The sequence below is a fragment of the Phyllostomus discolor genome, chromosome 11, assembly GCF_004126475.2.
Source record: "Phyllostomus discolor isolate MPI-MPIP mPhyDis1 chromosome 11, mPhyDis1.pri.v3, whole genome shotgun sequence".
Lineage (NCBI taxonomy): Eukaryota > Metazoa > Chordata > Mammalia > Chiroptera > Phyllostomidae > Phyllostomus > Phyllostomus discolor.
The window spans coordinates 94,470,130-94,493,652 of record NC_040913.2 but is presented as its reverse complement, the minus strand read 5'-3'; the positions used below and the strand labels follow the sequence as shown (position 1 = coordinate 94,493,652).

At 62.5% G+C, this 23,523-nt stretch overlaps 1 protein-coding gene across 1 annotated transcript in view; it reads right to left on the bottom strand.

The window, feature by feature from the left end:
• The window catches only part of LOC114508849 (CUB and sushi domain-containing protein 1), a 416,019-nt gene that overhangs the window by 14,488 nt on the left and 378,008 nt on the right, over positions 1 to 23,523 (bottom strand). The window contains exons 59-70 of the mRNA XM_036011116.1: positions 20,489 to 20,662; positions 19,065 to 19,238; positions 16,012 to 16,200; positions 13,207 to 13,380; positions 11,600 to 11,782; positions 10,222 to 10,398; positions 9,472 to 9,651; positions 6,632 to 6,805; positions 6,173 to 6,346; positions 4,627 to 4,700; positions 1,771 to 1,882; positions 156 to 335 (exon numbers count right to left, since the gene is read on the bottom strand). Coding sequence (XP_035867009.1) covers positions 156 to 335; positions 1,771 to 1,882; positions 4,627 to 4,700; positions 6,173 to 6,346; positions 6,632 to 6,805; positions 9,472 to 9,651; positions 10,222 to 10,398; positions 11,600 to 11,782; positions 13,207 to 13,380; positions 16,012 to 16,200; positions 19,065 to 19,238; positions 20,489 to 20,662 — 1,965 coding nt within the window. The remainder of the gene's footprint in view (positions 1 to 155; positions 336 to 1,770; positions 1,883 to 4,626; positions 4,701 to 6,172; positions 6,347 to 6,631; positions 6,806 to 9,471; positions 9,652 to 10,221; positions 10,399 to 11,599; positions 11,783 to 13,206; positions 13,381 to 16,011; positions 16,201 to 19,064; positions 19,239 to 20,488; positions 20,663 to 23,523) is intronic.

Below are 23,523 nucleotides of genomic sequence, written 5' to 3'. Positions count from 1 at the left end.
CGTGCACACACGTGCACACACAGAGGAAGCACGGACAGAGTCGGGCGCCCGCGAGGCCAATCAGGAGAAGGGTGCGGGGCCTCCCGCCGGCGCCGCAGCCTGGGGGGCGGGGCCTCCTCTCCGCTCTGCCGGAGGCGTGCTCACCGGTGACTTACTTTTGCAGACGGGCGACTTCCCCGTCCACTTCATGTCGGCTTTGCACGTGCGGTGCTCGGACCCCCCGGCCAGGAAGAACCCCGGGTGGCAGGTGTACACCAAGGTGTATCCGAAGGTGGGCAGGTCGATGGCCCGGACGTCCGCGTGCGCCGGCGTCTCCGGCTGTCTGCAGGCGTGCGCTGCAACGGCATTCACCCGTTAGGGGGCGCGGGAGCGCGGTTCGCTACGCACCTACCCCACGTGGCTGAGGGCGGCGAGAAATGGGGCGGCACTTTGGAAGGGGCTTTCTAGTTACTTTGTATTTTAGAAGCGTGGGTACAGTATCGACCGAGTTGTCACCGATATCCCCTCTCGCTCTGCACCGTTCAACGCGCGGGAACGCTGGCGTCTGCCCCTCCCCCCTCCCTTCTCTCCCCCATATCCGTGTACATATGCACACACAAAAGTAGTTTACAGTGATGAGTATGCAAAATACAGAATTCACCCTCGTACTATTACTTAATAGTTGTTGTATTGTTTCCCCTATGAATAACTGGCAGCCGACTTTTGCCCTCCCCTGCATGTATAGCTTCCTCTCGACAAACGTGTGTGTAATTATGTGGGGACATTTAGAATGGAAGTCACAGCTTTGAAATAAACAGATTGTTTCGGATACACCAGTAAGATTAATAACATGTTGGATTTCCTTAAAGGGCTGGTCCTATAAACTGGACACACACAGACTGGCACATGGACAGATATGTGCCTTGATGTTGGTCTCAAGGCCATGGGAGAACTGACTATTCAGTTAAATGAATAATTAATTTTGGTAAAAATGTGACGTGTGTTTAGTGATGGAATTACTAGAGATCTCATTTCCTTTCCAAATAGAATTTAGGAATTGATAAGATTTTACTGTTTAGATCTCAGGTAACTTCACATCCTTTATAAGTTTGTGCACTGGTGCACGCCTCGAGTAGAGGGCTCGGCAGGTCACTACAAAACGAGTTTACGGTATCAACGTTGTGGACACAGCTGCTGGGAGCACCGTCGTATCTCGGACTCCGGCGAGCTCCAGGGTGATGGAGATCGTATCTTGTCTACTACCACCAGGGCAATTTTCACAACCGTCTGCTCTGGTGACGTGTACCGGAGGGAGGGAGGGAGATGCCAAGGTGGTGGGGGTGAGAGGCTGCCTCGCTAACCGTCCACCCAGGAGGGTGGACACGTCTCCGAACGCTCACGGCTCAGACAGGACATGGACTTTGATTCCGAGGAGCCGCGGGGACGGTCAGTCCACAGGGACTCCCAAACGCTCATTTCCAGCATCCCTGGGAAGCCGCACGCGGTCCCTCCTCGCCCCGCCCCGCCCCGCCGGCCCCGCCCCGCCCCTCCTGGGGTTTCTGATTGGCGGCTGTGGGCAGGGGGCGGAGAAACCCCGGGTCCACCAAAGCCGCAGGGGCTGCTGGCGCTGCTGGTTCTAGGGAATGGAGCTTGGAGAAACACTAGTTTAGGGAACTCAAAACAATCAATCACGCGACAACAGGCCGGCCCCTCACTACCTCCCCGAAGGGAAGCCCTCCCCAGACCCCCGGGACACCGGGGGCGCCGGCCGCGCCGACGGGCCGCACTTACGGATGCACTCCGTCTGGGTCCCGCTCCACGTCAGGTTGGCCAGGCAGGTGCGCGTGGTGGAGCCCTGGACGTGGTAGCCTTTCCTGCACCTGAAAAACACCGTGCTCCCCACCTGGGAGGGAGACGGACGGGAGGTCAGAGGCGCCGTGGACCGCGATCCCGGGCGTTCCGACCCACGTGCACGTGCGCGCGGGCGAGCGCGCGGGGTCCCCAGCCCCGGCGGCTCAGGCCTCGCTGAGCTCTTGCACCTCGTGAGCTGTGCGCGCCCAGAGGCGACTCACTTGGGTGTCGAACGTGTCGTTTTCCTTTCGTTTCCGCCTCACCTCTCTTCACTTTGTCATAATCTTTCCCCCGCATTTTCCCCTGCTACTGCCATTTTGAGCAACCGATATTTATGAGCGAATTACTGCTGTTAACGCTCCCAGGCACTGGCCAACCCTGTTCCATCCGAGCTTCCTTCAAAACCCCATCTACACGGGGAGCTTCCGGCCTGAGCACCTGGCTGCTCCCTGCCACGTCGTCCCGCCAGACCCCGGCCAGGGGAGCGCGCTTCGCCCTGGAGACGGCGCCACACTCCCCTTCTCCGCGCGCTCTCCCGGGTCTTCCCAGAGTGCCGCGGAGGGATGCGCCTTCTCCGTGCCCCGGCCTCACCCACACTGCGTCTCTCCTGCGCTTGCTGTCCTGTCCCCGGATTGGCCTGGAGGGGCCCTGGCAGGTTCCAGGGGCCAGTAAATGTGTTTTCAGAGAGCGAGTTACGGTCACATGTGGAGAGGTCACTCATATTGGGAACACGAGACCAGGGGCTGGGTGAAGAGACTCCCCCCCACCCCACGGAAGGCCGTCTGGGCCTGCTCGCCGCCCTGTGTGCGTGGGGTTTTGTGACCCTGCTGCCTCTGCAGGCTCCGCCGCGAAGCCACGTGAGTGCCCTGCTCACCGGCCACCGTGGCGCCTGCTCTGGGCCCTGAGACTCCTCACACGGGGACACTCAGACCCTCTGTTGCTGGGCTGCCCCCTGGCCAGCCCGCGGCTCCCTCCTGGGGCTCTGGGAGCAGCGATGGCCAGCAAAGGCCGGGACGCAGTCGTCCCGCTGAGGAGGGACGGCGAGGGTCGGAAACAGCAGCGGCTTCTCAGCCCCGACCTCCAACGGTGAGGTTGGGATTTATTTTAAAAAAATGCACCTTTATCTGAACTTCACGAGAATAACTAAGCTGCAAGTTCAAGGTGGGATCAGAGGGTGGTCCCTGCCACCCTCCCCTGGAACCCAGCTGGGAGTCCAGGGGGGCCTTCCGGCGACCTGCTGATGGGGGTGTGCCGGGCAGGAGGAAGACGCAGGGCCCTCAGGGTCAGCGGCAGGAGGATCAGGGGGTCCGTCGGGAGGGCACTCTCAGCAGGATGCACCTGGCCCCTGGGGTGCAGCGGTGCCAGCTGCCGGGGGTCAGTGAGTTTACGGGGCCTGGCCGGCTGGCCGGAGAAGGGGAGCCATCCGCCTGCACCGAGTGACCGGCCGGCAGCACGGACACGGGGATGGTCAGAGGCTGACTCGGCCCCTTCACCTGCGTGAAGCCACAGCGCCGGGCGCGGACGGACACCATGGACAGCTCACCGGCTGCACTCGGACCCGCAGAGCCCCGCCCCCTGGTGGGGAGGCTCCTCCTTTACGTGACCAGCGAGTCTCGAGTCTCACGTTGGGCCCCAACCTGTCACTCGTGTGGGCGTCGTGTGCCCTCATCACTGGGAGGGGAGGGGTGTCCCGTCCCCCTTCGCTTCAGATGGACCACAGCTCACGGCCCAGCACGGGTGGCGCCCAGCACAACCCCCCCCCCCCCCCCCCCCCGGTCTGGTCTCCTGTCCGCAGGCTGCACGCGGGCAGCTGAGGGACCGCGGGGACCCCGCAGACCGAGACCGGAGCGCCGCAGGGGGATGGGGGAGCGACAGCGTCTGCAGCGTCTCCCTATCCCCGCCTCCCGGGCGCGGCCTGCCCAGTGCCGGGCAGCCTGTCCCCGAGGCCTGCAGCGGCCGTGGGACCTGACGGCAGACCAGGGTGACTCAGCCCCCGGGCCGCAAGGGGTCCCTTCGCCCCGGGAGGAGCGCCCTCAGGAGGCGGCATGTGCATCCCCGAGATCCGAGGAGGGGCCTCAGGTCTCCGGAGGGACGGGAGGGGGGAGGGGCCGGAGAGAAAGGGGGACTTCCCCGGGGTGCAAGCAGGGACCACAGGTCACTGCTCTCAGGGCCGGGCCACCGGATGGCCCCGGGTCCCTCGGTGACCGGACCGGGTCGCCACGGTGCATGTGAAGCTGCATGGCCCTCCATGCTCAGTGACTCCTCTAATGCTTCCTCTAATAATGTTAATGTGCTTTTTATTTAAAAAAGTCCAACGGGTGTTCGAAAGTGGTGTTGAGTTTGCTGGCAGTTCGTCGAGTTCTGGGCGATCAGGTGGAGACGAGACCTCACACAGACACGGTCCTCTCAGCCTCGGGGGCTGGAGTGCGTGGGCCGAAACACTGGCCCAGGATTTGGGGTCACCACATGGGGCCCTTCTGCATGGAGCTATTCAGCAGGGGGGGGGGCGTGCTAATTTGAGAACTGCCACATTGGTTTCACATTCAAAAAAAAAAAAAAAAAGCAACGCACACGTGCTTTCAAACGGAAATCAGTAGGGCAATCACCATGGGGTGAATTAAGACAAGCCCGCACCATCTCAGGCGGAACAGCGCCCCCCGGAAATAACTCCGGCGGGATGAATGCCGTGTGGGCCAGCGGGACAGGGATCGGACGCGGCACGTGAAAACGTGCACCCGTGTTTACCACCGATGGCCTGTGACACTCCGGAGGACGCGGGAAGCAAACATGCAATACCTCGTATCCTCGCGAGCTGTTCTGTATCCCGAAGGGCGGCGTGCCGGGGTCCGGGCAGGCGTTATGGGTGGGGTCTGAAATTCAAGATCAAAGAAACAAAACCCCTCTAGAGCGCTGGCTGTGCCAGGAACGCCACCACTCCCCCTCCCAGGTCTTGCAGCGTTCAGAAGTCGTGTTTCCGCAAACGTTCAAGGTGTTTCGTACGACAACCGGGAAGTAAACTGTCATTCTCATCTGCCCTGTTGTCTTCTCAGGTGTTACTGGGTCGTGCTCCCTCCCACTCTGCACTGCTGTGCGCGTGGCCTTCTGTGTCAGAGCAGGCACGCCCGTTCTCACGCTCTGGTTTCCGTTTTCTCCTGACACGCTCGCTGCACGGGCTGGCTCAGGATGCTTTGCCTTCAGTGACCGCCTGTAACGGTCCTCAGCTTTTAAACAACTCACGGAGTGGCCAGCTCCTTCGGTCGCCCAGGGCATCCTTCAGTTCTCCTAAACCCATTCTCCCCAACACGGGGGAAATACTCGCAATGCTTCAGACCCGAAGCCCCTGCTAGACGGACACTGACATTTCCCCCGAAGGCAGGGGCTTCCGCCGCCAAGAAGCACAAAGCTTTACGACTCGAGTCTCTTCAGCGGCTACAGGGAAGCCATGGTTTTCAAGAGAAACTGGGCCACTGGGGGAGAAATGGGTCTCTGGCACGGAGACAGCTACCACGCAGCCACCGTATAAATCCAGCGGCGGGGAGCCTTTCTGTTAGCCACTGAAGGCTGGGCCTTTCACCGGAATTATCTGCCCAGTGTGTGCGCCTCTGTTTTCCAGCCTACACCGCTCGGTTTCTCAGAGAACCACCGAGACCACAGACCGTCAGCGGCTCGGCACGGACGTGCAGCACACCCACACTCCGGCCCGCAGGGCTGGGGACCAGGTTCGCCCGCCTGGGATTCGGGTCCCCAGTAGTGGCTGTGCCCCAAGGCGGGGAGTCAGGGTTCTGGTTCATGTGCGGCTAACGCTGTCACCAGGGGAATCCCTGTCTGAGCGGGGACTCGACCTACACATACACGGGGGCTTCAGGACCCGGGGACGGTCTCTTCTGACTTGCAAGTTTCGTTCCACGCCCTAAGGCCTTCGGAACCCGAGTGCCCACGTGACTCTGACCCACATCACTGCCAGTCTGGCTGGTTCTGCGGGGACCGAAGGGGCAGTCAGGCAGTGGCACGGCCGGCCACCTGCCCTCCTGCTGCGGCTGGTTGTTCTGGAGAGTGGCAATGATGATGCTGGCACGCCCCTCAGTGTGTGGGCGGGTGTCGGACGACCTGGGCGGGGCTGGGGGGGGACTGGGCAGTAGGAGACCGATGTCTAGGAGCTACCTTGGCCGGTTTCTAACTGGAACCCCAAGGTTGTCTGTGTGATGGAAGTGGGGTCGCGTCCGCACTCACACAGGGAGCCCCCCCCCTCCCCCGGGGAGGCCGTGTGCCCACAGGTAACCCGGTTCTAGAACGCTGCATCCTCCCCCGACCTCTGCCCCCCGAGTGGCCTCGCTGTCCTTACCGATGCAGGTGGGCTGCACGCCGCTCCAGGAGCCGTCCGCCTGGCAGGTCCTGCTGGAGGAGCCCACCAGGACGAGGGGCGGCGTGCACTGGAAGGACACTTCAGACTTGTAGGTGAAACTCCTGCCGCTGAGCCGGCCCTCCGCGGGGGTGCCCGGGTCCCCACAGAACACGGCTGCGGCGGGACCAACAGGGGAGTCAGCCGTGGGGGGGCCCGGGGTCAGGGTCCTGCTAACTACCCGCCCCCCCCCACCCACCTAGGTTCTGGGCCGCCTCTCTGTCCGACTCTCAGATCAACGGGACGGAGTCTCCCCGTGCATGCAGGCCCGGAGCGGACAGCCGCCCATCCTCGCTGGCTGGGCATGACGAGGGCCGTCTGTCTCCTGGAAGGCACCCTCGGGGGCTCCCGCTGCTGAGGACGCAGGGGCCTCCCAAGGAGCACTCGAGCCGGGGGACTTACGCAGGCACTGGGGCGTCTCCCCCTTCCACACGCCCCGGCCTTCGCAGGACAGGATGGCGGGCTGGGCCAGCTGGTAGCCGGCCGCACAGCGGTAACTGACGCTGGCGCCCCAGCGGAAGTCGGCTCCCTCCACTTCTGCGTGCGCGACGCGGGGCGGCGGGCTGCACAGGACCGCTGCGGGGGAAGCACACGCGTGTGAGATGGGGTGGGCCCCCCGCCACGGCCACAGTGCACAGGCGGCCGCCTTGCCTGGGCAGCTATGGCCAGCCGCCAAGTGGTCTTTAATTTAAATACCGGAATCCTTGAGGAGGCGGTCAGTCGAAGCAATCAAAGGTTTCCCTACCGTTTCTTCCTTGTTTAGATGGGGGGTCTCCCACCCCTTCACCCCACGGCAGATGCAAACTAACTGCTAAATTTCTGCAGCACACCAGAAAGGATAATTGTGGCCAAGAGACAAAAAACAGGAATAATTTTGATCCATTCACACTGGACGGCTACTGTCATGTGGGCTGTTGTCATTTGTTTTTTATTAATTTGACAGTCTCAGGGAACGGAGGCCGTGCCCCTGGCTGTCAGACGGACAGGTACCGCAGGTTGTAGAAGGTCTCGCGGTGCCTCGTTTGAAAGGTGTCGACTCAGACCGGGGACCGAACAGCACGAGTCACACGGTGAGGAGCTGGGACTCGAAGGGGGCACGCTCAGTGCGTGCGAGGCCGGGGAAGGGAGACGAGTTCCCATCCTGTGGCCTTGCACGGCGGCCCCAAGGGGAGGGGGCAGGGCTCGGTCACGGGACTGGAGCACAGGCTTGTGGATTCACACAGACAGGGGGTCGGCACTTCCCTGCTGTCTGCGTGTTTCTCCGTGTAAACATGGTGCACTTTCCAAAGGCACAGACGGCTGATCCCTCTGCTGAGTCATTAAGACAACACATGCTTGAATGGTTAAAGAAGATCCCGGAACACACCACCTGCTAGAGGTTCACAGCCGTCTTGCGGCTGCGTGTGTACTTTGCACGGGAAACACAGTTGTCACGGACCAGGTGCCAGGCGGTGCCGGTCCCCCCACCCGCCTTCTGCACAGCAGCTGTCAGCCTCAGAGGCCTGGGGGTGGGGGTGGGGGCGGGGCGCCATCTGGGAACCTCCCCTGCAGGCCCAGGAGCTTCCTGGACCGGCTGCCCGGGAGGGCATTTGCCAGGGACAGTCCTGGCAGCAGGAGCAGCGGTTCCCCTGCCCTTTGTCCCTCGGACCTGACTCCAGCCTGGACCCACCCTGTCGACCCTGAGACCTCACCCCGCTGGTTAGCTCGCGCTCACCGAGACGGGCAGAGACTCAGGGGCTCCACACCCAGGCCCGGCGGCGGGAGGGCTGCCCTTCGACCTCTGACCCCTGCAACTCCTGCTCTGAGACCCTGACCTCTGCCGAGGCTCTCTGGGAGCCAGGCTCGCGTCTGGAGAGCTGAGACGACGGCCTTGAGGAAACCAAGTGGAGTTATTCTTGGGACGCCAGACATCACGAGTCAAACACCGCACCGTGCCCCGGAAGTGCCTTCCGCTTCTCAAATTCTGCACATGAGTGCGGTCGCAGTGACCCTGTGACCCCGCCGGGGCCCGTTCAGGGGCTCGGTCACACCCCACATCAGGGTCTCTCTCTCTGCGAAGAGGCGGCCTCTTTCGGAAAACCCGGAGCCGGCCTGCCAACCCCCTTGCAAAGGAGCGCCCCGCTCCCGCCAGCTTCCCCACGATCCCTCTCTCCCCTCCACCAAAGCCCCCCCACCCAGTTCATCCACGAGCGTCCGTGAGGCCCGTGGAGTCGCGTCCCCCCGAATTCGTGCCGAGACTCCAGCTCCACTTTAATCAGGGCGTCTCTGGCCGCTTGCCGGTGCCTTGGTTTTGAGAGTATCGTCTGATCCTTATCTCTCCAGGCAGAATAGGGATGAGTCAGTCTGAACTGAAATCTCTCCCAGCAGGTGCTCCGCTGCGGTGGGGAGGAGCTTTGCTTTGTGTTTGATTCATGAGGGGGGGCTGCCGGACGCGGAGCAGCCCCGTGTGGGAATGTCTCCGCCTTGGGCTGAGAAAGGTCTGCCACCCCCACAGGCCCGAAAGCGGACAGCGTCCTGCTGGGAGGCCCTCCCCCTGCCTGTCCTCCCCGCCCCCCCCCCCCCGCCGGCGTGCGGCCCACCCTCTCCCTGACTGTCACGTGGGGAAGGAGTAAGCACCTACTCATTCCTTGCTTTAATTTTGCTTGTCCAGTTAGCATTCCTCCTTGAGTCTCAGGATTTATGGGACAATACACGCCATTTCGAGCTGTGAGCTACCGGAATTCCTCGTCGGGGTGAGGATAATGAAAAGCTCATCACGCTCGAGATCACGCCGAGGGGTGGGTGCGGGGCACTAGCCTGTCCCAGCGAAACCAGCTCCGTTTCAGCACCAGCCGGCCTGCTGGTTCGCTTCCTAATACTAGGGTGTGCACATCTCAGTATGATACATGTTTTATGATTGTTTTGTGAAAGAAAGGAAGGAAGGAAGGAATAAAGGAAGGAAGGAAGGAAGAGAAAGGAAGGAGAAGAGAAGAGAGGAGAAAAAGAGAAAAGACAAGAAAAGAAAGAAAAGAAAGGAAAGGAAAGGAAAGGAAAGAAAAGAAAAGAAAAGAAAAGAAAAGAAAAAAGAAAGGAAAAGAAGAGAAGAGAAGAGAGGAGAAAATCCGGTGATTTCACGTTGGCGAGTGAGCCCACAGGGATTCCCAGCACGCAGAGGGGCTGGGCGCGCCGGCGACAGGGAGTGAGAGGAAACTCGGGGACAGCTTCCCGGGGAGGAGAAAGCTGGCACCCGGCGAGACACGGACCTTTGCAGACGGGCTTGCTGTGGTTCCACGCGCCGTCCGCGGTGCAGCGGAGGGTGGCCGCTGCGGCGGGCTCCAGGATGTGGCCGGGGCTGCACTGGTAGCTCACGGTCTTGTTGAAGGTGAAGTCCGTCCCAAACCGGACGCCGTCGGCCGGGGTCCCTGGGTCCCCACAGCTCACCACTGCCACGTGGGGAAACATGAAAATGTCATGAAGTGACTGACTTACGTGGTTTCCAGCCAGGTGACCCCCCACCCCCGCCCACGAGGTCTGCTCAGAGTGATTCACCGGGAACTGTTGTTGGGGTAATACCATCCGCGGACGGCTCTGCTGCCGACCGACCGGCGTTTGGAACCATTTATTCTGGCTCCACTGGAAGCTGGCTGCCTCCCTGAGGGCCCCTAGCTGGGCAGGGGGTGTGACCGCACCCCTGGGCGAGGGACTGAGTCTGCGTCACAGAACCTGGGGCCCCTCCTGCTCCCCTGCAGCTTGCGGGGTCCACGGAGAGGACAGGCCTGGGCCTCTGGGGGGCTCGGTGTGACACTATCCGCCCCAAAGGGCCATTTAGGGTAGTGTCAGCCACGAAAGTAGGAAAGTGAAGAGAAACGGTAAAAGTGACTGGTAACCAGAGCCGGAATGTCCAGCCAAGCCAGGCACGGCTTTTCCTCTCTGGTTTCAGGAGTCGACGCCACGCTCGAAGAAATAAACCTGAGCGTCTCGGCCCCGGCGCGGTCGGGGCGCCGGCTCCTGACCTGTGCAGTCGGGCGCGGTGCCCGTCCAGGTGCCGTTGGCCGTGCAGTGCCGGGTCGTCAGCCCCGTGGTCCGGTAGCCCTCCCAGCAGGCGTAGATGACCGAGCTGGAGAACAGGACGCCGTCGCTGCTGACGATGGTGCCGTGGGTGGGCGTGCCCGGGTTCCCGCAGGACACGGCTGCGAGGGGCAGAGACGGGGCACACGGGGAGTGAGCCCTCCTGCGGGTGCGGGGGCCCGGGGGGCATCAGAGCGACGGGGGGAGGGTGCTCACAGAGTGGCAGGGCCCACGCTCCTCCCGAGGGGGTTGATAATGTGTGTCTCCCTTTACGACTCACGCCATCATCTTGTGTGTTACACTTTCACATTACGTGCATTGTAACACTAGGTTAGGTGCAATGCACTTAGATCATTTACAGAGATGCTACTTTGTAATGACCTGCACAACATGGCGACAGAAGAAGACACAGGTGCAAGGACAGAAGGCACAGTAGAGTGGAAAAGGTGGAGTTTAGGAAAACGTGACTCCATTTCTTGTATCGATATTATGCCAGCTTGTTCACGCTGCCCGATTTATATAACAAATATCTCATCCACATAGAAACAGCTGTTGAATTCGTGTGACCACTCTGCACTCAAAAGTTAAGAGGTTTGCATGCAGAAAACCTCTTGCACAGAGCATCCTGTGCGCCTGAAACCTGCACCAGTGGTTTCTGGGACCCCAGACGAACCCGTGAGCCCCCGGCCACCGCGCGAAGGCAGCCGGGCCCTGAGCGTGACACAGTGTCCGGGAAGCAGCCTTTTGCTGCTGTCACTGGGTGTCCCTCCTGCCCCCACCGCCGTTCCTGCTGTGCCTCTGCACAGCCACGGGGAAGCACCGTGTTCCCTCCAAAGCAGGACACAGGACATCACCTGAGTGTCCTGCGGCACAGGGCGCTGCACACGGGCCAGCCGCGCCCTGGACGTGGGGCGCCCACCGGGACCTGCTTCGCTGCGGAAACCCCGTCGGCGCCTCCACGCTCCGGCTGGCCGGCCCCCCACTCAGCTGCTCCCCACCGGCTGCCCCAGCACGCCACAGGAGCACCCGACGTTGTTGTCAGCAGGCGGACGGCCGGGAGCTGCTCGGGCTGTACGCCCTCAGAGGGTGCGAGCGGACCTCATGGGGCCTTCTGAGCAGCTCGCCGGGGATCTCCGTCTACCAGTCTGTTCCCTTCTGATTCTCCGACGCGGGGGCTGGCGGGGGGGGGGGCGGAGAAGCAGCCTCTCCGTGCACACCCCTAAACCTGCCCTCCGGCTCCCGGGCAGGGCAAGCTCCCCAGTCACTCCAGAGGGAGGTGCCCGTCTAGCTGTGGGGCCGCCGCGCAGGCCCGGGCTCGCTCACCTTCGCAGGCCGGCTGCAGCCCCGACCAGGCCCCGTCGGGCAGGCAGGTGCGCTCGGCGGAGCCCCGCAGCAGGTAGCCCACCTCGCAGGAGAAGCGGAGGAGGCTCTTCGTCCTGAACTCGTCACCGAGCCGGGAGCCGTGCGCCGGGGTCCCCGGGTCCCCGCAGAACCCGGGGCTGTTGCCTGTGGACGGTAAACACACGTGGCACAGCCAGCGTGGTTAGACTTGGCTAAAGCGGAGAAGGCGAAGTCACCGAAGTGCGTGCTGAACCGGGGTCACGGTGACATGGCGTTGCGGCAGGCTAGGGTGCGAGACTCTGTCGCAGCGCAGGAATGGGGGGCCTGCAGAACCAGGGGGCTCCTGTCACCCGCACACCAACCAGCCGCCTGCCGAGATTCGGCTGTGGCGGCCGTCGGCACTGCTGGTAAGCAGCGGGAGGGCGGGGGTGGGGAGGGCTCGCCCACGGGAGTGTCTGTGTGAGCACGGGGGGGCCGTCGGGTGGGGCTGGGGGGACTCAAACGTGAGTCAAAGGGGGATCTGAGTCTTCCGAATGACCCCTGAGTTGCTGATTCCCTGCACATTCATTTCCGTGCCTGTTTATTTGAGAAACGTTCACGGAAAATGCAGACGATGACTCTTTTTGAGGAAGATGAGAGGAATCATCATCGATGTCAGGGATGGGGGGGGACGTGGGGGAATTCAGAGGAGACACAGAGAGGAACAGGAGCAAACGGGGGCAGACTGAGCCCCAGCAGTGCCCGCGCCCGGCGTGGGTGACGGGAAGCTCCGGGCCTCTGCAGGGCGGAGCAGGGTGGGCAGGGGGTGAGCTCCGGGGACGCAGAGGGCGGAACAGAGACAGACTCGCAGGCAGAGGGCGGGCTGTCGGCTCCGGCGGGTGCTGGGGGTCGGGGTGGGGCAGACAAGGAAAGAGAGGAGGGACCCACGGACACCGACAGCAGCGAGGTGCTTGTGGGGGCGGGGGGTGTGGAGGTGCAAGAGGGCACAAGGGAGATAAACAGTGATAAAAAATAAAGTAAAATATTGAAACTAGTTAACAAGATGATGATAAATAATAAAGGCATATTTGACTGAAACGGAGCTATTTGTAATTTCAAAATAATTGTACCCTCATGCAGTTTTTCATGTAATCACCCACTTGTGTCATCATCCACCTGTAGAGTCATCTCTCACCTGCACATCCATCACACACCTGTATAGTCATGTAGTCATCTCTCACCTGCACATCCATCATACACCTGCACAGCCATTGCTCACCTGCACATCCATCACACACCGGCACGGCCATCACTGACCTACACAGTCACCATGTACCTGCACAGCCATCGCCCACCTGCACATCCTTCACACACCTGTATAGTCATGTAGTCATCTCTCACCTGCACATCCATCATACACCTGCACAGCCATCGCCCACCTGCACATCCATCACACACTTGTATAGTCATCGCTCACCTGCACAGCCACTGCTCACCTGCACAGCCATCGCCCACCTGCACATCCATCACACACTTGTATAGTCATTGCTCACCTGCACATCCATCACACACCTGCACAGCCATCGCCCACCTGCACAGCCATCACCCACCTGTACAGTGGGGCAGGGCCCCGCTCCAGTGGCTGTCCTCCTGGCAAACTCTGGTGCTGTTGCCCACGAGGCTCCGGGCTCCCTGGCAGGAGTAGTGAACCGTGGCCCCGTACGTGAACACCTCCCCCGTGACGACGGCATTGGCCGGGACCCCTGGGTGCCCGCAGGAGATAGCTGGAGGGAAACGAGGGAACCACAGGGCGTGCCGCCCCCGTCACACCCCTCTGCGTCGGTGAGAAACACCCGCCCACACTCCCACGGACGCCGGCGGGGCCCCACGGCCGCCCGTGTGTGAGCGACACCGTCTCCTGAACAGGCCTCCCCCCGGCCCGGACCCCCACACACCGCTGCAGGCCGGGGGGGGGGTCCTGCTGGTACAGAGGTTTTATGAGTCTCGAACTGAAGTCGCTTTGCCTACGATACACAGTCGCCTCTAGGCCTCCCAGGGAAAGTCGCTCCGGGGAGGCTCTTTCCATCTGCCCTCAACTGTATCCCAAAGGAGGGGTATTGTTCAGAAGGTCAGGGGTTAACGTGGACTCCTCAAAACCACTTCCACTCTTTCCTCAGTGAGACGACAATCACGTATAGCGATTGGGGGGAAATCTGTTTAATACGCTTCCTCTTCGCGTTCCGACGGCCAGGAGACAGCTCTAGCAGTTCTCCTCTGAACGGGGAACACGCTAGAGTGGCTGCCAAAGGCTAGTCGTGAGTTACTGACTGATTTGTTTCTCAAGTTACTCTAGAGCACGATTTCAGGATTCCCACTCACTTTCTTGAAACCACACCCAATCGGACCCACACGCATTCAGAAATTACCCCTCGAGAAGCCGTATTTCGGACTCCAGATTCACAGGGGATTATAAAGATTTCTCTCTCCCTGTTGAGAAGGCCCCAAATGGGGGTTAACAGGTGAACTTTGTGCTGCCTGCAAACCGCTAACGGGACTCGAGTCCTCAACAGGTTTTCCTGAGACTGCTGACCTGCCACCCAGGGGTGACCGACCTGCCACCCAGGGGTGAGCGGGTGTGGCGAGCGGCAGCCCTGGGGGAGCGGCCCCAAGGCCGGCTGGAGGGAGTGACGCATCCCAAGGCCACGGTCGCCCTCGGAGTGGCCGAGGCTGGTTCCCGGGAGAACGAGACAGCCGCCCCCTGCAGACTGCTCACTGCAGCTTCATCTGCATAGACAGGGGCCCCAGAAGCTGCTCACTTGAGCCGCCTCAGCACGAGCCCAGGCACATGCCCAGTGCCCAGTGCCGGTGAGACGAGAGAAAGCGGGTCAAGGGAACCAGCGCAGCGAGGCCTGAGAGGCCCCTCGGCTGCTGAGGTGTGCGCGGGAGCGGACCGCCCCGAGGGGGACCTCTACTCCCCCGCACCTGGTGGTTCTCATGGTTTCTGACAGCATGGGGGGTTGGGGGTGAGCCAGCCACCCAGGAACTCTTGAGCCGGTGAGACCCTGCTTCCTGCAGACCGGGGGCACCTCGGCATCGTTACAAAAACAAACGCAGCCTCCCACGCGCCCAGGAAGGCTTCTAAGGAATGTTTGGGGAGAAAAAGAAACCAACACGATTTCTCAGAAAAGTCCCCTCGTGTGCAGGCACGGAAAACCAGAAAGCGGGCAAGACCGGATGACGACCCCAGTGCATTTGCTGGGGCACTTTCGGTCCCACGGGGCTGGGCGCCTCGCCACGCTCTTTCTCCCTGGAGACGGCTGGCGCGGCCACAGCCAGAAAGAGAGACGTGGCGTCCCCGCGTGGGTTGGCCGGGGTGGGGAAGGGCGAGTAGAACAGGGGTCTCCAGCCCCGGGCCTTTCTGGAAGGTGTGGAAATCCTGCCCGGTGACCAGGGACGGAGCGGGCCAGCAGCCCTCACGACGTGCACCCACCAGGGGCTCATGGTGCTCGCTTCCTTCCTGCACATGTGATGCACACTGAGGAGACCAAATACTCGTGTCAGAGGCCGTGGGCTTTCTGGCCGATTTGCAAAGGGCCAAGGAGAGCAGCCCCTTTTCCTACGTTTCAGGCTCTTCTTTAGTAACGTGACTCTCTTTGAGCACAAGGAGAGTGTGCTTTTTCAGGCAAAAAAAAAGATGGTAACTATTTAGGTTAAAAAACTGTTTTCATTAATCCATGTGGTATGAGGTGCATTGATGATAATGTTTTCGGGGGGCTCCTGTGGGGACCCCAGGTTCCGTCTGCTCATGGAGGCACCCTGTTCCTCAGAGCACTCTGCCTGCCTCCGAGGTAACCGGGCAGGTGGACAGCAAGGTACGGCCAAGACACTGTCTTCTTTACTGTAGTTACCGGTGACTCCACCAGAGGCACCCAAGACACCCAAATCAGCCCCTGCAAGTGCTCCCCACTCTGCCCACAGGTGGGAGGGAGGACTGTCCCCGCCAGGGCCTCGGCCCCCACTTCTGAGCCCGGGCCGGCGCGGGGCTGGGCACCCCCGTCTGGCCGTGTGGACTCAGCCGTCGGCTGGGCTGGAGCGGCGACAGCGGCGTGAGGAGCGATGAGACGGAGCAGCCCCTGCGGGTGCTTGTCTGGGCCCCTCTCTCCCTGGGGCCAGGGGTGTGGAGCCTGCCAATGTCCCCCACCTCTCATCCCCCCAAAACTAGTCTGGGTGTCGTTGGTGACCTCCTGCCGATCCACAGAGGCATCATGAAAACTGACACAGCCTGTGGCACGGGGGTTGGGGGTTAGAGAGAATTAAAAATCAACGCATTCTGACCACTGGACAGAAAACCCGTCTGCCGTGCGGGGTGTTCGGGGGACCCTGGGGCCCGAGGGCACGGAGTCAGGCTCACTCACCCAGGCACTGGGGCAGCGAGCGGTCCCACGCGCCGTCCACCGTGCAGGTGAGGGCGGACGAGCCGAGCAGGTAAAAGCCCTCCTTGCAGTGGTACAGGACGCTCGTCCCGTAGACGAAGCTCTCGGGGGGCCGCTGCTGCCCGTGGCGGACGGCGTTGTCCACGAAGCCGGGGTCCGAGCAGTTGACCACTGGGAAGAGACAGCGGCACACGGGGGGCTCAGAGACAGCCGCGCCTGGTCACCCAGGTCGGCGGGGGGGGGGGGGGAGCCCCTGGTCGCCACGGAAACGACCACGGCAGCCGGCTCATCACGCAGTCCACTCCCCTGTGCCGTCCCCTCGCTGCCCCGGGCCGCTGGGGCTCAAAAGGCCAAGCAGTCTGCCGGCGACTGCAGCGACTTCAGCAACTCGAGGCTCACGTCCCCGAACTATTTCTTAGTGACGGGCTCCTTCCGTGGAGAGTCCAAACTCAGTTTTCTTGGGTAAGTTTTTATGCTATGCAAACAACCTAGAACCAGCGGAAGCTCGTTTGTTTGAGTATTTTCACCCACGGGTGCTATTTCCGGACCGTGTGAGACAGTAGTGACCCCCGCACCCCACACACACAAATGCTTCGGAGCGCGCCCAGTCGCGGCCGCAGGTCCGATACATGCTAACGCGGCCGCGGTGGCTCTGCCGTCGGCCCGACAGACGTGTGGGTTGAGTGCCGGCCCCTTCAGGAGGAGCCCGCGGGTGCCGGGCTGCAGACTCTGGTTAATGCGGTGGCACTGCCGTGGGCTTCGGGTGGAATGACGACGTGTGTGAGCAGGTGCCGGGGGACAGAGAGGAGCCCGCGGGCAGAGAGCCCAGCACAGCTAGAACCAGGCAGCTGTGCGTGGGAGCAGCGCCCCCTGCAGGCATTTCTGGGCGCCTGCGGCCCTGCAGCTCATTCTGGGGCAGCCCCTGGCTGCATGGAGCTCTTCCCCGAGGAGCTCTGCTGTCCTCCCCGGCCTCGGGTGGGAGGCAGGGGCCCGAGGGCCGCAGAGGTGCCCTTGAGTGGAACGCGGCTCTGGGCTTTTTAAAAGCCAGCCCTGAGTGGACAGCGGGAAGGATCGAGTGCTTTGGGGTCACACGGGACACGTCTGGGGAGCGCGGACGGGTGTTTTTAAGGCTCCGTGGCTCACTGTCTCCGCAGGAGAAGTGTGACCGCACGCACGGAAATAGCAGGAGTTACTGCCTGGAGGAGGTCTCCTGGGCTTGGACAGGAGTCACCCCGTGACCTGTAACACTGTGTACGGGCCCCCGGTCCTTGGAGCCGCAGGGCGGCCGGGGGCCAGAGGCAGCCCCTGGTGTCACTCCTGCGTCAGCGGTGACGCCGGAGACAGCGTGGAGCCCGTGTCGGGGCCCACGACCGTCTGAGGACGGGCCGAAACGGCATCGGGGTCTCCTCATCGTGACGGCAGAGGGGCCGCTCGGCCCTGAGCCCGGGACACCCCCAGACGCCACACGGGAGGGACAGTGCTGGCCCAGCTCCCCTCCACGTGGCGCAGGCATGTGGGGGTGCTGAGATGGAGGGCACCCAGCAGGCAGGGGCCACCGGGGGTCAGGAGCTCAAGGGAAGGGGCAGCCGGAGACAGAAGGGAAGAAAAGGGGCGTCATCGGCTGAGAAGTGGTTATTGTCGGGGTAACGGAGATCCAACCGCTTCCTCCACTTTGTGCAGAAACAGGATGTTTTCTGGGAGCCACCGTGGCCGCAGGAGGGGAGCCCTGAAAACGTGGTGAGTTTCATGCCCGATCTCTCCGAAACCAGGGACTGGGATTGTCCTTGGTGGCCTCCCTTCCCCCTGCTGGGGGCACGCTGCCCCCGGGCACCAGGCAGAGAGTCCCAGCCAGGCTGCCGTGCCCGAAGCCCCTGTCCCCGGTCCCTGACCTGCACTCACTCAACAGCACTGGGTGCTGCCCCCTGTGGGTGGGGGCGGGGAGTTCAGGGCCAGGTGTGCAGAGAATGACGCTATCGCGAGAACACAGTGGAGCCCTGGGGTCTCCTTTGGCTTCTTGCTGTGATCTCCAAGCCAATGTGGAAACACAGTCTCAGCCCTAGCTCAGCCCATCGGCTGTGTGCTCCCTAATTTTAGGAAGGTTGTTGCTCAGGTAGAAGAATAATCCGTTTCCTTAAAAACAAGCAAACAAAGCAGCAGCCCCCGCCCACCCTGGGCTACTGGGCGGGTGCCCTGTGGGCGGCCCTCTGCTCTGGGTGGAGTCGGCCGAGTGACCGGGCTTCCCTGGGGCTTCTGCTCTGAGGCTGGGCATCCCGGGCCGGACGTCCACGCTTCCTCCGGACGTGGAACTAGGACGCTCCACTCCCTCTTGGAGCTGAAGCCGGGCACTCGGGCCAGCACCGGTCGGCTCGGTGGCTCGGTGGCCAAGCCCAGCCCAGGTGCTGTCGGGGGGGACGACCTGTGCTCCGTCCTGCCGTGGCCTCGCGGGACAGCAGCTCCCTCGGGGCAGCTGGGCGACTGCCGGGGCAGGGGCCTCCACGAGGGTGGGGCCTGCGTCCCTGTCACCGCCGGGAGGGCGAGCTCCCCGGCACCCTCGGGCCTGACTCCCCCTGCACACAAGGGTGTCTTGAGAGACAGGGACCGAAGTGAGGCCTCGGCCGCCCTGAGCCAGAACGTCTGGACGTACGAGACGACACAGCAGCGTCTCCCGGAGATGCAGACTGCGGTCTGGGTCTCCGAGGCAGGTGGGGAAGGGGTGGATGGCACGAGGGAAGGTTTCGAGGCAGCAGGGACGCCTCCGGTGCCTCCCTGAGGCTGCAGGCTCAGGGGCCCACGATGCCGCGCAGACGCGGCGGCGGGAGACGAGCAGGAGGAGGAGTGAGTGGGCGGGGGGACGGGAGATGCTCCGTCCGGAAGGAGGGAGCCCGGACGGCTCTGACGGAAGCCTGTCCCACAGGAGACCCGGGCCCCGGAGAGACGTGCGTGTTCCCCTCGGGAGTGGTCTCCACAGCGACGGATCGCCGTGTGAGGGCCTGCTCCCCGGGGTGGCGCCCCCTCGCCCCCAGGAGCTGTCCTACCTCGACAGGTGGGCAGGGGGCTGCTCCACTGGCCGCCGCTCCGGCACTGGGCCTGGGACGCGCCCTGCAGCACGTAGCCGGTGCCGCAGGTGAAGTTCACCACGTCGTTGAGGTTGAAGGCGCTGCCGTTGGTGAGCCCGTGGGCGGGGTTGCCGGGGTGGCCGCAGGTGATGGCTGCAGGGAGGACAGGCAGGTGTCATCGTCAGCCAGCACGTGGGTCACCCCTGTCACCCGGAGTTCGTCAGTGACAAGCAGCAGGAGTGTCAAACGGACGGATTCCGGGTTTACAGCCAGTCAGACACTGCGGTTAGAAGGAGCCACTGGGGCAACACCACCATGGGCCGAGTCCACAGGGCTTTGTTCCAATTGTGGAAAATGCACCCCAAAACGTACTTTCTTATCATCCTAATTACTACGTCTCTCGTTATGACAGAACAACAAGTAATTTTCAAATAAAACGATGAAAACATGGGAGGCTGACATGTTTGCACTAATTACGAGTTCTGAGTATTTTCCTTTCAGAGCACCAGCTACTCTGGTGGAGCCTCACTTTGCAACATGATGGGGCTTGGCTGCTCGTCCAGACCGTGGACGGAAAAACGATGCCAACGCCGATCCGACATCGTGAAACCGGCAAACACGAGCGTGCAGGCGAGACGGCACGGCTTTGCCAACCCCTCTTGCGTGACCCCTCCGGGGCAGCGAGCTGTCATCAGGTCAAGCCTGATCCAACAGGAGCACGAGCCCCGAGACGCCCTGTGCTGGCCCTTTCAGAGAAAAAGCGCATCACCATCAGGAAACTGGCGTTTTCTCCTCCTTCATCTTGTCAACGTGCTTTTCCCTTCTAAGTAAGGCTTCCGCCCCCTGGCGCTCCCGGCAACACCTGTCTCCCTGCCACAGTCACAGACACATCCCTTTGTTTCACGGAGCACAGGCGTGAGGAAACGTGGTCTAGAACCAGATCTGCGATGCAGGGGCAATCTCTCCTGAAAATGCCCCTCTGTGTTTACCTGGGAAGTCACCGAGTTTGAGGACAGTCACCACATGCAAGTCACCTCTTTCCCCGGGAGGAAGGACCGGTCCCCACCCTCTGTGGTGTGAGGGGCCACGACAAAAACACGGAACTGGGGGGCAGGGAGGTGGAGGGAGTGGGGCTGCTGCAGGCACTCAGCTCCACCCCTGTCCCCTGCCCCCCCACACGTGAGGCCGTCAGGGGAGGGAGCGCCACCCTCCGCTCCACCCTCCAGGGGAGAAGTCCCTCTCCGGGGGGTGGCTGAGTCTGCTGGGGGGGGACGGAGTCGGAGCGGGAGGGACACTGGGAACAAGAGGACGTGGGCTGCCCGCTGGTCCCTCTCGGGAGGGGTCTCCACGCGGGTCCGTGCTCCGACGTGAGGCTGGGGGGCGGGAGGAGGGCGGCCACTCACCGACACACACGGGCGTCTGCCCCGACCACTTGTGGTCCTGCAGGCAGATCCGGACGGAGGTGCCCACGAGCCGGAAGCCGGGGTTGCACTGGTACACCACGGTGTCCCGGTAGCTGAAGCCGTCGCCGCTGATGTGGCCGTTCACCACGGGGTCCGGGGACCCGCAGTGGCCCGCTGAAACACCGGGAGACCCGTGAGCACCCTCGGGAGTCTTTCCGGGGCGGGACCGTATCGGAGATGTGTGGGCTTCCATCGCCGAGCAGGTAGCGCGCTGGAAGCTAACCTTCCCCCCAAAACTCCCCTTTCTGCTTGCTACGGCCCAGAGCCCTTCTGTTTAACTCGTTTATTTTCTCAGCGATTGTGGGTAACACACTAACATTTCAAATATGAGGTTGTCAATGGGTTTGTTTCCCCAGTTACGATTTCCCGCCTACTTCCTGCACCAGAATGTTATTCCTCTGGTTATTCTACTTCCACGGCGAGAGGCTACGAAACACTTTGTGAAATTTCAAAGGAGGGAGAGGGGTCAGGACGTCGGTTTGACCTCGGATGCGCGCACGGGGGTGCACCTGGGCCGGCGTCTGGGTGAGCGCGGCCTGCACGGAGCTGGAGGGGAGCTGGAGCTGAGGGGGGGCGAGGATGCAGAGCGGGCTCTGGGGGGACGAGGCCAGACGGGCGCAGGGGACGAGGCAGGCGGCTGGGCGGCCGGGCGGCCGGGAAGAGGAAGGGCCAGACCACGGAGCACTGCCAGTCATGGGGCTACGGCACTGATGGGCGTCAAGCGCTGACAAATGGAAACGGGGACGGTGTCCCCGAGGTGCAGTCAGTTCTAATCGAGTGTTCCGACGGAGTGTGACAGCGGTCCCTCTAGCACTGCCCTGGGCCGCACCCGGAGTCCGGAGGGCGTGTCGCTCTGCCGGCTCCGAAGGGTGCAGGCAGCAGCAGGATGCTCTTCCTCCTCAGTTGCCTCCCCTGCTCACGCCCTACGAGCAGGAGCCCAGGCTGCCCACCCGGCTCTGCCGCCTGCCTGGCCCGGGGGAGGCGCGTGCGAAGGTAGGCAGTTCTCTTCCAGGAGCACTCGGGACCGCCTCTGTTTCTTCGGGTAATTTTCCAACCCCCGCCCCCAGCTGGAGTGATTTGTGTCTCTGAGTTTGGGGGTGGCTTGGTGTTACTGGGGGCGTCTCTGTCAGACTAGAAGCCATGGGTTTGTATCGGCTGTTTCCTGGATTTTAAAACAATGATCCTCACCAACGCCTCCGTCGTGTTTGAAGTCATTTCCCCCCCGTGACTACGGAGTTTACCCTCTTGGGGCCCAGGCAAGCCGGAAGGTCGCCCAAGGTCGTTTCACTTGACAGAAACCCAGAGTGATTTTCAAGGGATTCATAACCACGCGAAGAAGACTTCAGTGACAGGCAGTGGAAGGAGAACAGCAGCAGGATCGGTGAGCAGGAGTCCCGGGGGCAGCGTGGGCAGGGGCATGGCCGGACGGTGCAGGGCTGGGCACAATGCCCCTGTTCCGGTGGGAGCCCGGGGCAGGTCTGGCTCACCCGCACCTGCACCCACACCCCCACCTCGCTGGCCGCACACGGCTGGCCCGCAGCACCCAGCCTCGCTGGCCCTGCAGCAGGACATGGGCTCAGACACTCGACACGCTGGTTGTGTCCCAGGGTCACAGTGTCTCTGCTCGGAGGCCACGCTGCCCAGGTGTCAGTACGGCTTCTGATAGTCACTAGCTTCGCCACGTGGGGCAGATTCCTCATTTCCTGAAGGCTTTTTTTCCTTATCGGTAAGTAGGAATAATAAACACTTCCCACAGTTCTAACGAAGATTCCACAGATAAACTCACAGCTGCCTTGTCCGTTTGTAGTCACCAACAGACCACGTTGTTCTAAGTCACTGTGTGCCACCAAGGCACCTGGTTGGTCAGTTCTTGGGGCACGGGGGCGCCGTCCGTCTGTCTGTGCAGTCGGTGTCTGTGCGGGCCCCGCGCTGCGGCCTCCTTCCCTTTCCTCCCGAGCGCGTCAGGGTCTTCTCCACTGAGGGCATCCTTCTGTCCCCACGACCCCTCACCCTTTCACCCGCACCCCCATCCCGGGGAGGGGGGTGCCCGCGAGCCGTCCGTCACTCCGGAGGAGACGCACGTCATCGTCCTGTTCCGCCCGTGGGGGATGTGAGGGATGCCGGCCCGCGGGCTCCGCTGGCAGCTGCGAAACTGCATTTACTGCGTTTCAAACGGGTTTAAATGTTCACACTGAGCGCACTACCTTCCCCTTTTTCACGCGTGGCCTTACAAACGTGTGCTTAGATGTCGCTGCTGAGCCTTTTCCAGTTTTTTCTTTCAAGGGCCCCGCGCCTCCTTCTATGTCATCACCCCTCCTGGGCCGCGTCCGGGTCCCGCAACTCGAGTGACCATACGCCACCGTCCGGGCCCTTTCCCTCCTCCCCCTTTTCAGCTGGACTTCCTCCCGAGTGCCCCTCCCCTCGTCCAGCCGCATCTAAGACATCACGCGTCCCGCTGGGGCCAGGACACCCACCCGGAACACTCCTCCTCCTTCCCACCTCGGGGCGGAGCCTGCGGTCCGACCCCGCTCTGCAGGAAAAGGCGCCTCTGCGGTCCGCCGGCCCCCGGCGAGGCCACGACTGGACGGCTTCGCAGACCGAAGGAGATGCTCGAGCTCCCGGGGCTCCAGCCCTTCCTGCGTCTCACACTCACGGGAGGACCAGAAAGGAAGGGGCTCGCAAACAGCAAGGCACGGCTGAGGCTGCGTGTCCATTCCTCCCCGTCGCTGCGATTCGCGGCGGAGACAGCTCGGATTTCCTGGGTCGCCGCTCCCTTTCGCCCAAGGAGACCTGCCCCCGACCGCCCGCGGCACCGTAAGGGGAGCGCTGCTCTGCGAGGGGACACTCTCGTGGGCGCGGCCGGGAGCGTGCACGACGTCTCAGCCCCCACGTGGTCCCGGGACACGTCCTGGCTCCCCGAACGCCGTCGTGCGTGCAGCCAACAAGGGTGCCCTTGTCTCCGCCCACCCAGCGCT